The 21,737-nt window shown below is 45.6% G+C and overlaps 1 protein-coding gene across 1 annotated transcript in view; it reads right to left on the reverse strand.

The window, feature by feature from the left end:
- Nucleotides 1-21,737, reverse strand: part of ANKMY1 (ankyrin repeat and MYND domain containing 1) — a 64,487-nt gene that overhangs the window by 13,679 nt on the left and 29,071 nt on the right. Inside the window, exons 6-9 of the mRNA XM_040427861.1 lie at nt 21,469-21,633; nt 18,927-19,096; nt 5,269-5,440; nt 1,275-1,415 (exon numbers count right to left, since the gene is read on the reverse strand). Of these exons, the coding sequence (XP_040283795.1) occupies nt 1,275-1,415; nt 5,269-5,440; nt 18,927-19,096; nt 21,469-21,633 (648 nt within the window). The remainder of the gene's footprint in view (nt 1-1,274; nt 1,416-5,268; nt 5,441-18,926; nt 19,097-21,468; nt 21,634-21,737) is intronic.

A 21,737-nucleotide genomic window follows, 5' to 3' on the forward strand; every position in this document is an offset into this window, starting at 1 on the left:
CCTGCAATGAACGGCAGTATCCGGATAGGCCGCATCCAGAGAACACTGGCAGGATGTTCATTGCTGAACAGCCTGCTGGATCAGGTAATCAGGTAAACGTGTTAAGCTACCCTTATTTTGCTATTTTTTATAGGTGTAGCCAATTTTTAAAATTTTATATACCCTAAAGAAGGCTATATATTAGTCAATATTAATCAAATGAATGCATTTATAAAAACTTGGAGAACACCTTAAAGGGGTTGTCCCACGAAAAATATTCTACAGTTTTCAAACCAGCACCTGGATCTGAATACTTTTGTAATTGCATGTAATTAAAAATTTAGCATAGCCACTGAGCTATTCAATAAAATGTGTCTGTATATCGCCACCTGCAGTTTTTTTTTTCCATATTTCTTTGACCTGCTCAGTGAGATGGCCGCACATGCTCAGTTTCATCCTTCAATTGCCTCCTGAGCTGTGATAGGGAGAGCTGAGACACGCCCCCTTAGCTGCAGCAGAAAAGACACTCCCCTTGCACATTCAGCTTGATATAAATCTAGAGCAATGAATGGGGAGATCTCTGGATCCATGTGAGGTACAGGGCTGGTTCTAGCTTTGTTAGAAAGAGACTGTCATGGACTATATGATGTCTGATTTTCATTTTCTACATTAGTCATGGGATAACCCCTTTAAGTCAATTCATAGAAATCTGTAACTCTCATAGTTACTGGCAACTCAATCACATTTCATAGATAATCCATCTTTATTAGATGAGGAGTATATATATATTTAATTTATTCTCATAGGAAAACAATTAAACTGTTCTCTGAATATTGGTGCAAACATCACAATTAAGAGTCACAGGCCAAATAAGAGACTTCCCAATATACTGAAATAGTAGAGTCACATATCATGAGGTTGGAGACATAGTTGACAGCCTGACAGGCTCTGGAAATGTCTTCCAGCCATGTTAATCTATGGGGATTATTATCCAGTAGATATGACACCACAAAGAACACTCATGGAGTCTACAAACTGTGCACCACGCCGTTCTCCGGGAGTTTTATCTCCGGATAAACATGGCTATATCTGACACTAATCTGCCTTCATTGATGGAGACCAACCGTCGCCTCCACAGATCTTCTACGAATGAACACAAGAAAATCTCCAAGGAACATCTGATCTGCGTGCTCCATCTTTATGTGACAGACGTGTCTTGGCGGTGTGTGCTATATTTATCTCCTGCACGCTAATGAGATGTCCCCGTGAGGATAAGCAGAGCTAATATACCATACCCTGTCATGATCATACACGTAGTCCTCATCCTCGGCACTAGCATTCGGATCTGAGGGAACATGCAGCAGAATCTCTGTGATCCGGATGCCTTCAGCCACTGGCAAGGCTGCTGCTATGTGTAGAGGGGTGAGAGAGCCATGCTGCGGGATAAAATAGATCGTCACATTATTCCTTCAGCTAAATGACATCTGCAGCAATACTCATCAGGCGATGATGATCCGCACCGTGATGAGACCATTATTGATTGAGAACTGGGACAGGAGAAGAGACGCATGTGATTTAATCATTGAATTCATCACCGTCAAAATGATCTATATGTTTCTTTAGAGAAGTGGACGTGCCTAAGGCTCAAGAAAGCGCACAATAGGGTAGTACGTTCGATTAGATGGTAACAAAGGTGAACACTAAAGGCTCACCTTGTGGGGTTGTGCTAAGATAGGCACAACCCTATTGAAGGCTTGTCACACAAGAGTCGGTCCTTGGGTGTGCTGCCGCAGGTCGGGGTTCCTTCAGAAGGGATGACCAGTCCATCCGGAAAGGTGCTTTAGGTAAACACCTGATGAAGGGGATCTAAACTCCCCGAAACGCATTGTTCTTACTTGTGCGCATTTTTAATGGATTAAAGAAACCTTTCTACATCCAAGACTCTCTGAATTGGGTTTGAAGCGCCTGAGCAGGATTTCCTTTTTACCTAAAATTATCTGTATGGGACAAGTTATGCCCAGCAACTAATGTACAGTAGAAGCCATCGATTAAAAATATGTTGGGCTGGAAGCAAAGTCTATGGAGGAGAGGGCTGAGCAGTCCAATAATTCCCATCACAGTACCTAATATTTTCTAATGGCTGGATTTAGCGGCTAAGGCTACTTTCACACTTGCGTTTTGTGCCGGATCAGTTCAGATAATACGGCCGTCTGCATCCGTTCAGAACGGATCCGTTGTATTATCCGTAACATAGCCAAGACGGATCCGTCTTGAACACCATTGAAAGTCAATGGAGGACGGATCCGTTTTCTATTGGTCCAGATTGTGTCAGAAAAAACTGATCAGTCCCCATTGACTTACATTGTGTGTCAGAACGGATCCGTTTGGCTCAGTTTCATCAGACGGACACCAAAACGCTGCAAGCAGCGTTCTGGTGTCCGCCTCCAAAGCAGAATGGAGACTGAACGGAGCCAAACTGATGCATTCTGAGCGGATCCTTTTCCATTCAGAATGCATTAGGGCAAAACTGATCCGTTTTGGACCGCTTGTGAGAGCCCTGAACGGATCACAAACGGAAAGCCAAAACGCCAGTGTGAAAGTAGCCTTAGGCCCCTTTCACACGGGCGTTGCGGGAAAATGTGCAGGTGCGTTGCGGGAACAACTGCGATTTTTCCACGCGAGTGCAAAACATTGTAATGCGTTTTGCACTCACGTGAGAAAAATCGCACATGTTTGGTACCCAAACCTGAACTTCTTCACAGAAGTTCAGGCTTGGGATCGGTGTTCTGTAGGTTCTGTGATTCACCATGGTAAAAGATCATGTGACGTACCATGTGATGACCGGAGTGACGTCATCAAAGGTCCTGTTCCTGGAATTAATGCTCACCACAGGTCCTATTCAGTAAAGGGGACAGAAGGAGATGCCGGCATCGCGATCAAGTGGATTAAGGTGAGTTAAATGATTTTTTATTTATTTTTAACCCCTCCAGCGCTGTTTTACTATGCATTCTGTATTCAGAATGCTATTATTTTCCCTTATAACCATGTTATAAGGGAAAATAATAATGATCGGGTCTCCATCCCGATCGTCTCCTAGCAACCATGCGTGAAAATGGCACCGCATCCGCACTTGCTTGCGGATGCTTGCGATTTTCACGCAACCCCATTCATTTCTATGGGGCTTGCGTTACGTGAAAAACGCACAAAGAGGAGCATGCTGCGATTTTCATGCCAACGCACAAGTGATGCGTGAAAATCACCGCTCATGTGCACAGCCCCATAGAAATGAATGGGTCAGGATTCCGTGCGGATGCAATGCGTTCACCTCCCGCAACGCATCCGCGCGGAAAACTCGCTCATGTGAAAGGGGCCTTAGCCTCTCACAATGGTGTCAGGCAGATATATATATATATATATATATATATATATATGTGTGTGTGTGTGTGTGTGTGTGTGTATATATAGCCCAATGGGATCAGACTATTGCCAAAATATGTAAATATATATATATATCATATCATGTTACTAATGACCATGTAGGGTCTTTGAACAAGGTGATTTTACACAGAATTGTGCTACGGAATAGGGACAGAAGAAGAGACATAGCAAAGCAAAAACTAGACAGGGCTCAAAATCTAAGAAACTATGGGGATGTATTAATGCTAGCGGCGCACCGTATCCCTCCCCCATGCAGCGTCTTCGACATTTATGGCTGTGCTGATGGCTAAAAACTATTTCAGGATGATTCTGACTTATCACCACAGAAAACAAGTCTGAAGCCTGTCTACATATACTATAGGTATTTGTAGGAGAAAGATCTGCAGGGGGCTTCACAAATGCGGCATTCAGTCCAATCCAGACGACATATTTTGTTAAAAGGAGTCCACTTCAGTATCCAGTAGAGACGCAGTACAGGATAGAGGCTCGCCGGCAGTTCTCTTATATACTGCACATCAGTTTCCCAACTGCGCCTGCGCTGGATACTGGAGAGCACGGCGCAGTGCGAGGCTTTAGGAGAAGCCAGTGTCAGGCGTGATGAAGTTTTCACTGCCTGGTCCTGTCAATCAAAGTGCAGAGAGTGCGGCAGTTGCAGAGAGATCAGAGACTCTAGGAGTAACGGCAAAGCCCCCGTTGTTCCTAGAGGCTCATTTGCATATATGAAAACTTCTCAATGCGGACACATATGAACACGGGGCCAACACAGATGCCTTCAGCTGCCAAGGGCACATGTAACAGGTCAGCCGGTGTCATAGGGACAAATCTGCTGACAGATGCCCTTTAACGGGTTTTTCCACCTAACCACAAGATGGAGAAGCGAATGGAGCGGTGGTCATGAAGGCGCGCCACCTCTGCATTCAGATGGGGAGAAACAAGATCCAGGTTCTTGAAATCAGTTTGGACCCCCGGAGACCACATATTTATCAGGTGTCCTGTGGATAGGAGGTAAATGTTGTTAGTGGGAAAACCTATTTATGTGTAATGACCAGTAAGGTTGTCCAAGCAACCAACACGTTACAGGGCTAGGATTAGCCCCTGATTTCATATCGTAATTAGACCCAGGATTTAGAGTAATGGCAGGTTGACACGGCCTGATTGTCGAGCAGATTACGAGGGACGAATACGAACGCTTGTTCCCAATAATCACCCCACGACCAGTGTGGCTGGGGTATAGACACAGATTGCCCCCTGAGATCGGAGCTTACTGCTGATGAATATTAACATTTCTACCATCAGATATTAATAGCGGATATAAGGCTGGGTTCACATCCCATTTTTCCCATCCTTTTAACGTATACAAAAAACATATACGTTAAACGGATGCCATACAGAGCTTCATTGTAAAAAAAAAAAAAACTAATTTTTTTTACCGGACTGTGCAGGTGTGCTGCGTTTTTGTATCCTTTTTTTTGTAACGTATACGTCAAACGCAAGGATAAAACGTGATGTGGACCCACCCTTAGCGTTGGTCTTTATTATTAGTAACATTATTTCCTTTTTTAATCCCATTATCTAATTTCCCCAATATAAAAAATACAGACATTTCTGCCATCAAAAAAATATTTCCTCGTTCACCTGGCAGATTAAATCCACTAGTATACGACGCATCTCTGCCACATAGGAGGACAGCAGTACCATTCATGGTAGGTAACGGACCTGACATAGCTATTGCACCCAGGAGCCTCGGGCTATACTATCTGCAGTCGAGGAATTTAAGAAAAAGGATGAGGCTCTTAATTTGTCAGGATAAAATCTGATTTAAAAAATGTATTTCCATGTTGATAGAGTTACCTGTGTCTTCAAACGGACATCAGTCCTGGCCCCACATTGCAGCAGCAGCTCCACTGTGCCAACGTCAGCAGCTTTAATGGCAAAGAAAAGTGCATTCATAGGAATACTGGAGAGACTGGGGTCAGCGCCGCGCAGGAGCAGCAGGTTCATGCTTGATCCGAAGTTTTTATTCCTAGATCAAAAAATCTCATGTAAGAAGTCATCATACAATTGTCGCTGGCCCCTCTAGCCGATCAGATTATTTAAAGACTATGTTCACACTGGTTGGATTTGACCCGGATTTCCGTGAGAATTTAGGGCTGAGATTGACATCTAAAAAGATCACAATCCACCTTCAAGTGAATGGAGTTGATGCGACCTCGTTCATATGCATCGGAAATGTCCCGCACTGACTTCAGTCCGCGGGAAATCACTGACAGGTCACTTGTGTGCTGACAAGCCCGACTTGATAACATGTGCGTCAGCGTAAACTGCATATCTATAGGGGGTATGCAACGGTCAGCCTCAGATTTCTGCCATGGAAATACATAGGTAGGAATATGGCAGGTGTGAGCGGTAGGTAGCACCCCGCGGGCGGGACCTCCATCACACTTAGGGCGCCTTCACACACGATTTTGTGGCAGAATATTCCTCAACTGAAAATCAGTTCTATTCACCTATATGAGCCTGGCTGAAATCCATATGCTTGCTCCCCCATTAAAATGAATGTAACTGATTTTCAGTCGTGGAATTTTCTGCGACAAAATCTGCCGCGTGTGAAGGCGCCCTTAAGAACATGCGCATCAGAAAACGGACACACATTACCCCCAAAATCTAGGCCAACTCCTTGCTGGCATAGAATTCATTTTCTGGCAGACAGACCTTCTGAGGATGTGCCAGGATTATTAAGAGGCACGCTTCTTGGGGCTCATGCACACAAACGTATTTCTTTTCCACATTCGATCCGCATTTTGTGCGGGTCGGATGCGGACCCATTCACTTCAATGGGGCTTCAAGAGATGTGGACAGCACACCCGTGTACTGTCCGCCTCCGTATGTCCGTTCCGTGGTCTAGGATGAGACTGTTCTACAGAGGGCCGGACGTTCTGCAAAATGCGGAACGCACACAGCCGGGATCCGTATACAATTTGTGGACGGCAAAACAGGCTACGGTCATGTGTATGATCCCTTAATTAAGGTAGATTCTGCTGAATCAAAAGTACTCCATCTGGCCTGACAACGTGTGACACTCTGAGGTCTCCGCATACTTTATCTCTCCAGTCTCTTATTTTCTCCCTCTCTCCTTCTCCCCCTCTCTTTCTCTCACCAACATTCGCCCGAATTAAAATTTACGCTGAAATGCTCATGAATTTGTTTAATCTTTATTACTTTTGTCACTATAAAATTTGACAACATTAGGGCCATATGCCCCGTGCTTGACAAAGTATACAAGACATAGTGCGATTGTGACAGTATGATATAGAGAAGGGTACGCAGACCCCGTTGACATTTACTAAGAATCACCATGTTTAACAAAAACATTTCAACATTTCAGAACAATCAATGGGATACCACCGCATACATCCTGAAGCGAGCAAACAAAATATGTTCCTGATATACTGTATTGCTACAAGAAAAGAAAATTGAGTCAACTGTTATTTGAAGAATGACTCCTACTAGAGATCATATTGACGGATCAAGCCAACCTCTCACTCCCCTCCCGGACCTGTAATCTACCCAGACTCCCCCGCAGCTGCTCCATCAAGTACCATGGTTGCACAATAGCCTGTAATTCGGCATCAGACATATATTTGACAAGGCAGCGCCTCCACTTTTGGAACAATTTCTTTGCATGTTTTTCTTTAGTATGAAAAGTCGCCAGTCTCTCCAGGTTAAAAAGAGCTTTCATTTGTAGATGTATACCGGCAATCGTCGGTAACTCCGACTACAGCCAATGTTGCAGTATTTGGCGTTTGGCAACCATACAGAATGAGTGGAACAGCTGAGGGGGACTCCCTTCTCTATCTGTATCCTCTACCCAGTGAAATAAATATAGCAAGGGATGTACTGTATACCTCCGTCCCCATATCTCATATGCCATCTCACCCACCGCAGACCATAGTTGCTCACTTTTAGGACAGGACCAGAGACCGTGAAAAAGATCCATGAAAACTTGACCACATTTTGGGCAATGTGTTATACGATCCGGTCTAAGCGGGTGAGGTGGTATGTTAAAACCAAATATAGCCTTGTGCATTATGCGTAGCTGGGTGTCCCTCCACACCTCGTTAATAAGATGTTTTCGTACCCTCATCGACCCCTTCAGCAAGACCTGAGAGACATTTTCAACTCCCAGGTGTACCTCCCACTGACTAAAGTCTCCCATTTTATTATACTGCGAGTCTTCTTGCCGTAAGCCATAATAGAGATGAGAGAGTCCCAGCCCCAAAAGCTTATCCATCACATTTTGCCCGATCTCCTTATGTACCATAACTAGATTGGAATGTATGGCTGCTTTTACTTGCGCAAATTGGATCGTTTGGAACTTACTTAGGGAGTACTTCTCTACTAGTTCGTCTTGACTTAACCAACGAGGTTCTGAGGGATGTAGTAAATGCTTAGCCTGCTGAATCCCTTTATCTCTCCATTCTATAAAAAGACTATTGGTTCGGCCCAGAGGAAATTCAGGATTTTCCCATAAAGGAAGATGCTTAGACATCCTAAAAGATAACCAGTACTTCCTACGCAAAATGCGCCAGGTCGCTATGGTATCCTTAAAAAGTATCGAGGATTTAACATGAAACATAGAAACATAGAATGTGTCGACAGATAAGAACCATTTGGCTTATCTAGTCTGCCCAATATACTGAATACTATGGATAGTCCCCGGCCCTATCTTATATGAAGGATGGCCTTATGCCTATCCCATGCATGCTTAAACCCCTTCACTGTATTTGCAGCTACCACTTCTGCAGGAAGGCTATTCCATGCATCCACTACTCTCTCAGTAAAGTAATACTTCCTTATATTACTTTTAAACCTTTGCCCCTCTAATTTAAAACTGTGTCCTCTTGTGGTAGTTTTTCTTCTTTTAAATATGCTCTCCTCCTGTCCCATGAGTTGGGACACAGGACAGTCTGGCATGAAGCAGGGCGGTCACGGACCATGGCCCACAAAACGCTCTTTCTAATGATAAAGCAGAGAAATAACTAGTTCCATTAATCCAATCTGCTATGTGTCTAGCCATGCAAGCCAAGTTGTAACGTCAAACATCCGGGAACGCAATACCGCCTAACTCTGTGGGGGCTATGAGCTTCTGCAGGTCTATCCTGGGACGTTTGTCATGCCATAAGAATCTAACAAATGCTGAGCGTAGTTTATTCACGTCCTCGTGTTTTAATAGTAAAGGAATCGTCTGCAATGGGTATAGTAGTTTTGACATGGACATCATTTTTAATAGATGATTGCGGCCTATTAATGATAAAGAGAGGTTCTGCCACTGTTGTAGCTCGGTAATCACCTTCGCTATTAATGGGTTATAATTTAGTCTGTAAATGGATTCCATGTTCCTTCCTATTTTGATGCCCAAATATGTGATGAAGGACAGAGCGATTGGTATTCCCTCTATCTCTGCTCCCATGTTTCCATTGGCCTTACCGTGCAGAAAAAGGATTTCGCTTTTGGCGTTATTCACTTTAAGACCCGAGAATGAGCCGAAACTCGACAAGGTTTGAAGAACGTTGGGAAGATGCAGTATCGGATCTTCCATAAATAACACTATGTCATCTGCGAACAACGCCAAACGCAAATATTGGGATCCCACCTCTAACCCCCTGAAAACACCGGGAGAATTAAGGTATCTGGCTAAGGGTTCAATGGCAAGGTCGAATAAAAGGGGGGACAGAGGGCAACCTTGCCGCATACCCTGTCGTAACGCAAATCTTGGGGACATGAAACCCGCCAAGGATATCCTGGCCGTGGGATTGGAGTATATCTGTGTTAGGATGGTGCGAAAGTTACCCCTAAATCTCAAGACGTCTAACACCTGATTAAGCCAGCGCCAACTAATACTGTCGAACGCTTTCTCAGTATCAAGCGTGACTATGGCCGGTGTTTTTTCTTTGTATTTAAGCGTTTTCGCCACAGAAAGGGCCAACATTACTTTCCTAATATTTGTCACCGCGGATCTCCCCTTAACAAATCCCACCTGTAGCGGCGAGACCAAGGAAGGGAGGATCCCCGCCATTCTATTAGCCAGGATCTTAGAAAGTATTTTCATGTCCTGATTAATAAGGGAGATAGGTCTATATGAAGAGGGATCCTCAGAGTCCTTGCCCTTTTTATATATGAGGGAAATCAACGCTGTGTTCATTTGATCTGGGATCCCCTGCCCCTCCATAATAGAGGAATAAAGTGTAGTCAGTGTCGGCGCTACTTGTTGGCTTAATATTTTATAAAAATCAGACGTGTAACCGGCCGGGCCTGGAGCCTTTCCCGTGGAGAAAGATTTGATGGTAGATTGAATCTCCACCGCAGATATTGGCGGTTTCCTCCAGGAAATTTCTTCCCAGCTCCTCATCCCCCTCCCTGCTTTCATAAAAGTGGGCAAAATATTCCCCCAAGACATTGGTGATGTGCTGGGGCCTATGCACCCTAGTGTCATCACTAGTTCGTATACTATGGACATGTGTACGTCGTCTCTTCCCTTTCGCCAGGGACGCCAGAAGTCTACCAGATTTATGTCCAAATTTGTGCAGCTCTATGTCAAGTTTGGTTCGTTTGAATTGTTCCAAATTGTCCGCCCACTCATCAAATTCCCTCTGAGCCGATACCCACTGTTCTTTACGGTCGGGGGTTTTCTCCAACTGGAAGTTTCTATATGCACAACGTAGTGCCTCACTAGAAACCTGATAGCGTTCCCTTGCCATTTTCTTGAACGAGGATACATACGCTATTAAGCGCCCCCTCAAAACTGCCTTCCCCATCTCCCAAAACAGAGCTGGTGAATGTATATGCTCCCAGTTGTCCCCAAAGTATTCCATCCACCAGCCCTGTACAAGCTGCTGGAAGTTATCGTCAGGCAAAACGAAGCTCGGAAACCTCCAAACATAGTCTTTCCCTCTGGGGAAGAGGTCTATTAGGTCTATCAGTATCGGGGCATGATCCGAAATTACCAGATCTCCAATAGCTATCTTGGATACCTTCCCTAAAACACTAGGGGACAGAAACATATAGTCTATCCGTGACCAACTATCATGGGCGTGAGAATAATGCGTATACTCCCTACCCTGGGGGTGCTTAAGCCTCAAGCTATCTTTAAGGCCTGTAGAGGCTGCAAAATTAGGCAAGATCCACACTTGTTTTGTATTACCGTCGTTTCTCCTATCCTCGAGAACGTGCATCGCTAAGTTAAAGTCTCCTCCTACAATTTTGAAGGAATGAGGGTCGCTCACTATCGTGCTCCCCACCTTGTCTAAGAACCCCTTTTGATCTTGGTTTGGTGCGTAAATATTGTATATACTGTAGTCCCTGAAAGGGCCAGATATATGGGTATGCAACATTCTGCCTTCAGTGTCAGGGACATTCGCATGAAGCACATGAGGAACATGTCGCCCTATCAACGTCATAACCCCTGCTTTTCTCCCCACTGCCTCAGAGCCATATACCGTTCTAACCCACAGCTTCTCCATTCGGGCAAAGTCATCCCTGGTGAGGTGGGTCTCCTGTAGCAGCGCCACGTCGGCTTTAAGCCGTTTCAGCTGCCTTAGGATTTTCATGCGTTTGTTGGGGGAACGCAACCCCTTTACGTTCCATGATATAATTCTCATATAACACTGCTACAGAAGGTCCCGCATCTCCAACTAAACCACTCACTACCACAGCAGAAGGACTCCTACAGAGGGGTTGCCTCCCAGCCGAACACCCCCTCCATCGTACATACATCTCTTGTTGCCTACTCCCTAGATGCACAGTGATGATCCCCATAAACTTGAAAAACAACAGCAACTTAAAGAGTAATAAAAATAATGGTAACATCAACATAAAACAGTAAGGCCTCATGCACACGACCGTTGTGTGCATCCGTGGCCGTTGTGCCGTTTTCTTTCGCGGACCCATTGACTTTCAATGGGTCCGTGGAAAAATCGGAAAATGCACAGTTTTGCAGCCGAGACCGTGATCCATGTATCCTGTCCGTCAAAAAAATATGACCTGACCTGTCTTTTTTTGACGGACAACGGTTCACGGACCCATTCAAGTCAATGGGTCCGTGAAAGAACAAGGATGCACACAAGATTGGCATCCGTGTCCGTGATCCGTGGCCGTAGGTTAGTTTTTATACAGACGAATCCGAAGATCCGTCTGCATAAAAGCTTTTTCATAGCTGAGTTTTCACTTCGTGAAAACTCAGAACCGACAGTATATTCTAACACAGAGGCGTTCCCATGGTGATGGGGACGCTTCAGGTTAGAATATACTAAAAGAACAGTGTACATGACTGCCCCCTGCTGCCTGGCAGGTGCTGCCAGGCAGCAGGGGGCAGTTCCCCCCCCCTGTAGTTAACACATTGGTGGCCAGTGCGGCCGGCCCCCCCCCCTCCCTCCCCTGTAGTTAACTCATTGGTGGCCAGTGGGCCCCCCTCCCTCCCCTGTAGTTAACTCATTGGTGGCCAGTGCGGCCGGCCCCCCTCCCTCCCCTGTAGTTAACTCGTTGGTGGCCAGTGGGCCCCCCCTCCCTCCCCTGTAGTTAACTCGTTGGTGGCCAGTGGGCCTTCTCCCCTCCCTCCCCCTCCTAATTAAAATCTCCCCTCTATCATTGGTGGCAGCGGAGTGTACCGATCGGAGTCCCAGTTTAATCGCTGGGGCTCCGATCGGTAACCATGGCAACCAGGACGCTACTGCAGTCCCGGTTGCCATGGTTACTTAGCAATTTGTAGAACCATTATACTTAGGCTACTTTCACATTAGCGTTTTTCTTTTCCGGCATAGATTTCCGTCACAGGGGTTCTATACCGGAAAAGAACTGATCAGGCATATCCCCATGCATTCTGAATGTAGAGTAATTCGTTCAGTTTGCATCAGGATGTCTTCAGTTCAGTCATTTTGACTGATCAGGCAAAAGAGAAAACCGTAGCATGCTACGGTTTTATCTCCGGCGAAAAAAACTGAAAACTTGCCTGAATGCCGGATCCGGCATTTTTTTCCATAGGAATGTATTAGTGCCGGATCCGGCATTCAAAATACCGGAATGCCGGATCCGTCCTTCCGGTCTGCGCATGTGCAGACCTCTAAAAATGAGAAAAAAATAAAAACCTGATCCGTTTTGCCTGATGACACCGGAAAAACGGATCTGGTATTGCAATGCATTTTTCTGCCTGATCAGGCATTTTTCATACGTTTGCATACAGTTTGCCTGATCAGGCAGTCAGTTCAGGCAACGGAACTGCCTGCCGGAATCCAACAACGCAAGTGTGAAAGTACCCTTACCTGTGAGCTGCGATGTCTGCGTCCGTCCTGGAGCTCCTCCTACTGGTAAGTGACAGGTCATGTCACTTACCAGTAGGAGGAGCTCCCGGCCGGACGCAGACATCGCAGCTCACAGGTAAGTATAATGGTTCTACAAATTGCTAAGTAACCATGGCAACCGGGACTGCAGTAGCGTCCTGGTTGCCATGGTTACCGATCGGAGCCCCAGCGATTAAACTGGGACTCCGATCGGTACACTGCGCTGCCACCAATGATAGGGGGGAGATTTTAACTAGGAGGGGGAGGGAGGGGAGAAGGCCAACTGGCCACCAACGAGTTAACTACAGGGGAGGGAGGGGGGCCGGCCGCACTGGCCACCAATGAGTTAACTACAGGGGAGGGAGGGGGGCCCACTGGCCACCAATGAGTTAACTACAGGGGAGGGAGGGGGGGGGCGGCCGCACTGGCCACCAATGTGTTAACTACAGGGGGGGTGCTGCCTCCTGCTGCCTGGCAGCACCTGCCAGGCAGCAGGGGGCAGTCATGTACACAGTTCTTTTAGTATATTCTAACCTGAAGGGTCCCCATCACCATGGGAACGCCTCTGTGTACGAATATACTGTCGGATTTGAGTTTCACGATGTAACTCAAATCCATAGGTATATTCTAACATAGAGGCGTTCCCATGGTGATGGGGACGCTTCAAGTTAAAATATACCATCGGATTGGAGAAAACTCCGATCCTATGGTATATTAACTCCTGACTTTACATTGAAAGTCAATGGGGGACGGATCCGTTTGAAATTGCACCATATTGTGTCAACGTCAAACGGATCCGTCCCCATTGACTTGCATTGTAATTCAGGACGGATCCGTTTGGCTCCGCACGGCCAGGCGGACACCAAAACGACTTTTTTTTCATGTCCGTGGATCCTCCAAAAATCAAGGAAGACCCACGGACGAAAAAACGGTCACGGATCACGGCAAAACGGAACCCGTTTTTGCGGACCGCAAAAAAATACGGTCGTGTGCATGAGGCCTAACACTGGGTCACTACCCCAGGTAAATAGACTTTCCTTTTTTCTGGTATAAACGGCAATCAAGTATACAGCATTTTCTCACCGTTAGTAAAATATAAGCAATAGACTAGAGTCCTACTCTATGCGCTGCCAAATATACAGGGAAGCGGTCGCATCAGTCACGGGGTTGCATGGTGCTGCCTGGCCAAGGACCTCTGTTCTTTAGGCGAACTGCGAACCCCTTGAAAGCGAAGCAGATGGCACTCGATTCCAACTACGGCTGTCATCCGAGTCTTCTGGGGTCTTCTGTCGTGTCTCTCTTGGCGACACCTCTGCTCCGCCATAACGGTGCAGGTAGTTCTTGGCAGCCTTCGGGTCCGATAATTGGCTGAATGTGCCATCGCCATGTTTTATCTTAAGGACGGCCGGGTAAATCAGCTGAAATTTAATTCCTTTTTTGTATAGTCCAGAGCATATGGCACTAAAGGCTCTGCGATTCATCGTGGTTTCCGCCGAATAGTCCGCAAAAACTAGCTTTGTGACCACAAACAATTATCGGCTCCTTTCTCAGCCTGTATGCTTTTAAAATGTCCTCCTTGTCAGTGTTAGGGTCCATTCACACGTCCGTTGTTTCTTTCCTGATCTGTTTCGTTTTTTGCGGAACAGATCTGGACCAGATCTGGACACATTCATTTTCAATGGGTCCTGAAAAAAAATCAGACATTGAGCTGTCCGTTTTTTTTCAGGACCCATTGAAAATGAATGGGTCCAGATCTGTTCCGCAAAAAACGGAACAGATCAGGAAAGAAACAACGGACGTGTGAATGGACCCTAATCCAGATATATGCAGATGACCTGACGTGGCCGACAGTTAACAGAAGGCGAGGAGGGTGGTTCCCTCTGGGGTCCCACACGGTGCGCTCTTTCTACTTTTCGTCTCCCAGGAGGACCAAGGGCTTGGGGCAAATTCGCCTCGAACAGGCGGCGCAGATCTTGTAGCGGCACCGATTCAGGTATCCCCACCAGCCGCAAGTTACTTCTTCTGGACCTGTTTTCAAGGTCCTCAACTTTCTCATGAAGTTTTGCCGCTAGTTGAGCAAGATCTTTATGCTTAGTTGTTGCCTCTGCCGAATCTTCCTCTATATAGGCCACTCTCTGTTCAAGCTCTTGGAACCTGTGATCATGCAGTGCCACCTCCTCTTGCAGCTTGTTCAACGCTGCTTGAATTGTAGAGGAAAAGGAGACTATGAGGTCTGGGGCAAGCTGTTTGGCTACTTCTATAGCCAGGTGTTTTATGTTGAGGCAAACATATCAGCCTGGGTGCTCTCTGAGTCGTCGCTCACCGCCCTCTGGTCTCCGCTCTGTAGTGTCTGTGAAGGAGTCGGCGCCATCTTGAAGGGCTCCCTGGTGTCTTCGGAAGCTGCGCGGCTGGAGGGAATTGCTTTGTGCCCACTCCTGAGCAGGTACCTCTCCATACGATCGGGTGGTCGTCCGGTGTCACGGCTAGCAGGGGAGGTCTGCTATAGCTAACGGTGAGGAGCTACGGCTGCCGCGTCCTCACATACCAGCGCCGGAACCGGAAGTATGAATTGGTTTTAATGGAAATCCATAGTGTAGTTCACACATTTTGTCCACCTTAGAATTAAAATCATGGAAAAGGTGGTGACCGTGGATTAGCCTGATTGAATAATGATAATCCGTGGCATGACAAACTGCAAATCTGTTCAGCCTCAGATTTCTGCCACAAATATTTCAGACAGGAAAATCCACAGTGTGAACAGACCTCTTTAGGTGGGTGAAGTGGAAATCCAACAGATCCCATTATAGTTAATAAGGTCAATCAGGCCACGTTGGTGTCCAGCATATGCAGGACCAGAAAAATGGAAACTGTGCCACGTATGTTAACCTAGCCTTATAGATGCTTGGTAAGCCAAACGACAGTAACTGAAATATTCATGGTGATGTTAGGGCTCCCTTGTCAGGGATTAACAGGGACTGGATAGTATTAGGTTCAGGGACAGGGAACCTCCACCATCAGGGGGTCGCCCTGGGCTAAGCAGTCTATAGGGCAACCAGGGTGAGAACATTCTGCCCTCGTCCGTCCCATTAGACCTGGGTCCTCTCCTCCGATCCTGTTACTATGGATTTCCTTTTGGGGGCAATTACTCCCCTGTAGGAAATTCAAGTACTTGCATGTCTCCTTGCACTATATAGTGGTATATATATATATATATATACCGATACCCCCTTTTTGATATAATAAAGGTATTTTTAAAAGTCACCTTCTTTAGCTGTTTAAATATTCGTTGATACTTCGGTGACAGAATATCCTAGTATTAATCCCTATGATTGTTAGCGTTTAATTAGGGGGTAAATTTTTAAAAAAAAGCCAAATAATTATTGTAAGGCCAGAGATCCATTTGCTTCAGTACAGAAAAAAGTTGTAAAAAATAAAACCACAATTTTTTTTTTTTTAAATCACATAGTGAACCATAGATGAGTTATGGTAATGAAACACTTCCAGGTAGTGGAGCATGAACAGTCCCAGCTCCAGGATCGGAGGCTGAGCCTCTGCGCTTGCGCTGCTGTCAGCCCACCCTGTCAATCAAGAGGCGTGGGGAGCTTTTTCAGCTGCAGGGACAGCCAATCGCAGCTGAAGAATTCTATGTGATGAATGAATCAATTCGTACAAATCGATTCGCTCATCCCTACTGACCGCATGTTCTCCTGTAGCACCTACTGCAGATGGAGTAATTATATGCCGGCCATGTAATAAAAGGATTTGTAAGTGAAAACCAGGAGTGGGTCCAACATACAGAACAGGCACACATCTCTTCATTAGGGCTCATGCACATGGCCATAGCCGCTTTTGCAGTCCACAAATTGCGGATCCGCAAAACGCGGATACCGGCCGTGCTCGTTCCATATTTCATATCCTGCCCTCTATAGAACTGTCCAATCCGTGTCTGTAATACGGTCAAGAATAGGACATTTTCTATTTTTTTGTCATGTGCATGAGCCCTTAGGCTAAATGCACACGATCAGGATTGCGTGCGGATTTTCTGCTCGGATTTGCGCGTGGAAAATCTGCACCGTAGGTCATGTATATTGTATTCTATGAGAATTTGAAATTCTCATGCTCACAATGCGGATTTTCTTAGCATGGACTTTGAACTACACTGCGGATTTTAAAATTAATTTTATTTTATTTTTCCTGTCCGGATTTTCTCCTTTCACTTCAATGGGGACAGTAAAATCTGCATGCGGAAAATCCGCACCAATTGATGCGGATTGACCGCACGGATTTCCCTGCGAACACCTGCAGATTTCAGTGCGGATTGTCCGCATATAAATCCTGAACGTCTGCCTTTACCCTAAGGCCTCATGCACACGACTGTTGTTGTGTTCCGTTCTGCAAAATGGGGTTCCGTGGTTCCGTTTCCGTTTGTCTTCCTTGATTTTTGGAGGATCACCAGACATGAAGGAAAGTAAAAAAAAAATCTAAGACAGGTTTGCCATGCAAATGATAGGAAAAAACGGACGCGGACGACAATCTTGTGTGCCTCCGTGTTTTTTAGCGGTCCCATTGACTTGAAAAAATTATAGGACAGGTTATATTTTTTTGACGGACTGGAACCACGGATCACGGACGTGGATGACAAACGGTGCATTAGCCGAGTTTTCAACTGACCCATTGAAAGTCAATGGGTCCGCAAAAAATCACGAAAAACGGCACAACGGACACGGAATAAAACCACGGTCGTGTGCATGAGGCCTTATACTTCTTCTCTCCTGTGTTTGGCTCACAAATACTGCTGTAAAATACTGACCGTGTAACGGTGGTCTAACAGAGGGCAGTCACGTCCTTATGCCTAATGGGTCATATAAGACAACCCCATCATAAAGTATGTGACATGCACATGATTTGCAATATGGTAGCATCACATGAAAACCAAAAATAACCAATTCCTTTAGGCCTCTTTCACACGAACGATACGGATTAGGTCCGGATACGTTCAGCATGCGTTCAGTGAAACTCGCACCATTTTGCAAGTAAGTTCAGTCAGTTTTGTCTGCGATTGCATTCAGTTGCTCAGTTTATTCCGCGCGAGTGCAATGCGTTATGATGCGTTTTTCACGCGTGTGATAAAAAACTGAAGGTTTACAAACAAAATCTCTTAGCAACCATCAGTGAAAAACGTACTGCATCCGGACTTGCTTGCAATGCATTTTTCACTGAAGCCCCATTCACTTCTATGGGGCCAGGGCTGCGTGAAAAATGCTGAATATAGAACATGCTGCGTTTTTCACGCAACGCACAACTGATGCGTGAAAAAAACGCTCATGTACACAGACAAATTGAAATTAATGGGTCAAGATTCAGTGCGGGTGCTATGCGTTCACGTCACGTATTGCACCCGCGCGGAAAACTCGCTCGTGTGAAAGGGGCCTTACTTATAAATGTCCAATAAAAAAATTGCAAACTGTGATTAATATGTAAGAGGGAGAAGAAGCACTGTCTGAATACTGCCAGTCCTCATTGCCCCTAATTAGCTCAGTGCCAGTTTGTATTTCAGCTTTTAAAAAACGGAGACCGACTGATTGCTGTAAAGATGCTGCATAACAGCCACACTGACCAGCTGTCCCTGGCACTAATACTAACAATAGTTTACCAATGTAGGGTACTTTCACACTTGCGTTTTTCTTTTCCGGCATAGCGTTCCGTCCTAGGGGCTCTATACCGGAAAAGAACTGATCAGTTATATCCCCATGCATTCTGAATGGAGAGTGATCCGTTCAGGATGCATCAGGATGTCTCCAGTTCAGTCATTTTGACTGATCAGGCAAAACATAAAACCGCAGCATGCTACGGTTTTATCTCCAGCGAAAGAAAACTGAAGACTTGCCTTAATGCCGGAATGTATTAGTGCATTAAAAATACCGGATCTGCATGCGCAGACGGGTAAAAATGTGAAAAAAGATACAAGACAGATCCGTCTGTCCGTATGACAAGCGGAGAGACGGATCCGTTCTTGCAATGCATTTGTGAGACGGATCCGCATCTGGATGCGCCTCACAAATGCTTTCAGTCACATCCAGATCGGGGGATCCGGCGGGCAGTTCCCGGATCTCACTGCCGCAAGTGTGAAAATAGCCTAAAAGTTGGACAACCCCTTTAAATATGTATCTCACATACCTATGGCGATCAACGGTGCACTCCGCGTCCTCACCACTCCTGTAACAAACTGATGTTTGGAGCGATCCACCAGATCCTGGGCCTATTTCACCATTCTTCTCCGTGTCCTTCTCATTCATAGCGCAGCTCTCATTCTCACAACTGTTCAGCGCAAGGGGAGTTTTTTCTTCCTACACTTGTAAATAAGACGTCAGAATAAGATTATGAAGACAAAATGAAGACATCTGCCATCTAAGGTGGGTATAAATGTGACGATAATGAATATCCACCTTCGCTACTTCTGTGGAGCCACCTGCTGACTGGATCTCTGGACACTCTGTATGCACTACGGGGGGACATTTATGAAGACCAGCGTTTTAGACGCCGGTCTTAATAAACTCTATATCTGGCGGCCGGCCTCTACATAACTTTGGCGCATCCAGCACCAGTCTAAATGTAAGCCAGCTTCCTGGCTGGATTACATTTAGACCATTTCCACGCACATGCCACGCACACTTTTTTAGACCTGGAGTGAGCAGGGAAAATGGTTAGTTGCGCCGCAATCTGCACTAGAAATACGCCTAATATAGATGTATTTCTGAATAATAAATACCCCCCTATGTATTTGGGAATCATATATCCTATTTTCGGTATTTGGAACTCTCTGGCTACTACATGGATGGTTCATGTGGGCAGTGTGATAGTATTCCGAACTAAAGCGCATTTCCAATTTACCGGAAGGGATTATTCAGGGGCATTACTGCCTGTAATAGAGAAGGGAGTAATGGGATGGATCAGGCCAGAAGATAACGGCTCATTGTGGTATCCAACGTAAGGGACACAAAGTTCTACTCTTTAGTCTGTTCACATCACAAATATATTCAGAAATATGGGAATGAAATATGTGCAGGTTAAATTAACCATTTCGTTGTGATTGACAGAGATGTGCCACAAAATGACGTGTATAAGGCTACGTCTACACGACGACATTTGCGACAATAAGTCGCGCGACAGATAGGGCACAACTACTCTGCAACATTTGTAGCGCAGCATTTTGTTGCACTAATGTCGCGTGACAATTTTTTGTTTCAAAAGGCGTTTATTAGATTTTAGCATATACAGGTATGCATAAACATCAAATAATAGAATAAAAAGAAAAGACAAACATTAACAATTCTTGGAGAAATGTATATCACATTGTACAGTATTTTTTCATACCATGAAGTACAATAGGATTCTTGACATAAGAAGATAGCATCAAAATTTAGATGTATAACTCTGGTAAGCATGAATGATAAGATCAAAGAGAAATACTATATTGTAAGTGCGTGACAATTTTTATAATGGCAGTCTATGGTGTCGCACTGCAACATGCAACATCTCAAATGGATTTTCTGCGACTGTTGCGTTGCAGTCGCAGCATGTTGCATGTTGCAGTGCGACACCATAGACTGCCATTATAAAAATTGTTTTTATAAAATAAACGGATTACGAGCTATTAGACAGAGACGCTTGCTGAGCTTGGATCCACCAGACTTAGGTTGTGTCTGGCTTCTCTTTCTATACGGTGATTAATATATATCCTTCTAAAATTTGAAACACCAGATGAAGCAAGAACTGTAGTCTTTCTCAACAGATTTAAAGAGGCAGTGTATGGCAATGTATGACACTATTTGAGCCCAATATGCACTACTAGTCTGCATTCTGTGTGCCATTGTCTGTGCATGTAATGCCTTATTATTGAAGACACTGCTCCATCCTACAAAAGTAGGTCCACACATGTTGGATTTGCTACAAATCCGCAGGAACCCATGTTACAATAAGAACTGAATCGTGCAGGTTTAGGCTACTTTCACACTAGCGGCTCGGACCTCCAGCAGGCTGTTCCGTCGGGTGAACAGCCTGTCGGATCCGTCCTGCCGCTAGTTCACGTGTGCCCCCGGACTGCCGCTCCGTCCCTATTGACTATAATGGGGGTGGGGCAGCGCACGGCGAGAGGCTGCCGGAATAAATGTTGGACATGTCGTAGTTTTATTCTGGCAGCCTCTCGCCGTGCGCTGCCGTGCCTCCGCCGGAACTCTGCCCGCCCCCATTATAGTCAATGGGGACGGAGCGGCAGTCCTGGGGAACACGTTCACTAGCGGCAGGATGGATCCACAAATGTGTCAATTACACCTAGAGGCTCAGCTCTCTCTGCAACTGCCGCACCCTCTCCACTTTGATTGATAGGGCCAGGCAGTGAACATGTCATCACACCTGGTCTTGTCAATCAGAATGGAGAGGGTGCAGCAGTTGCAGAGAGAGCTGAGCCGTTAGGTGTAACGGCAACGCCCCTGTTGCTCCTAAAGGCTCATTTGCATATATTAACATTTTCATTTTACAATTGACATGCTGCAGATACGTAGGCGCTAGTGATAACAAGCTAGAAGCAGAACTATAGCGCATGTTGTAAAGGGCAATATTTCCACCTGAGACATGGACACATTAGACCTCCACATATGTAGCAGAGTCGGAGGAGCTAGATAACGATTGTGATGTCCTACTACATGGGGAGGATACTGACCTTGTTCACAGGGAGATTCCTCTCAGCCACATTAGGCCAGAATGACTTTGTGCTGTAGAAAAGCACCAGGCACAAGGACAGCGCTGACAGTCCCTCATCATCACTCTTGTTAACATCCGCTCCATTGTCAAGAAGAAGGTTAATGACGTTATTATGGCCATTTACCTGGAAGAGGATTTGTTAGCGTGCTTTATCGCAAGTCAGAAGTAATTTACAGCGGCAGTGGATCTCAGAGGCAAACCTCATTCATGTATAATTGGAAAAGACAG

The sequence above is a fragment of the Bufo bufo genome, chromosome 4 (genome assembly GCF_905171765.1).
Source record: "Bufo bufo chromosome 4, aBufBuf1.1, whole genome shotgun sequence".
Taxonomy (NCBI): Eukaryota; Metazoa; Chordata; class Amphibia; order Anura; family Bufonidae; genus Bufo; species Bufo bufo.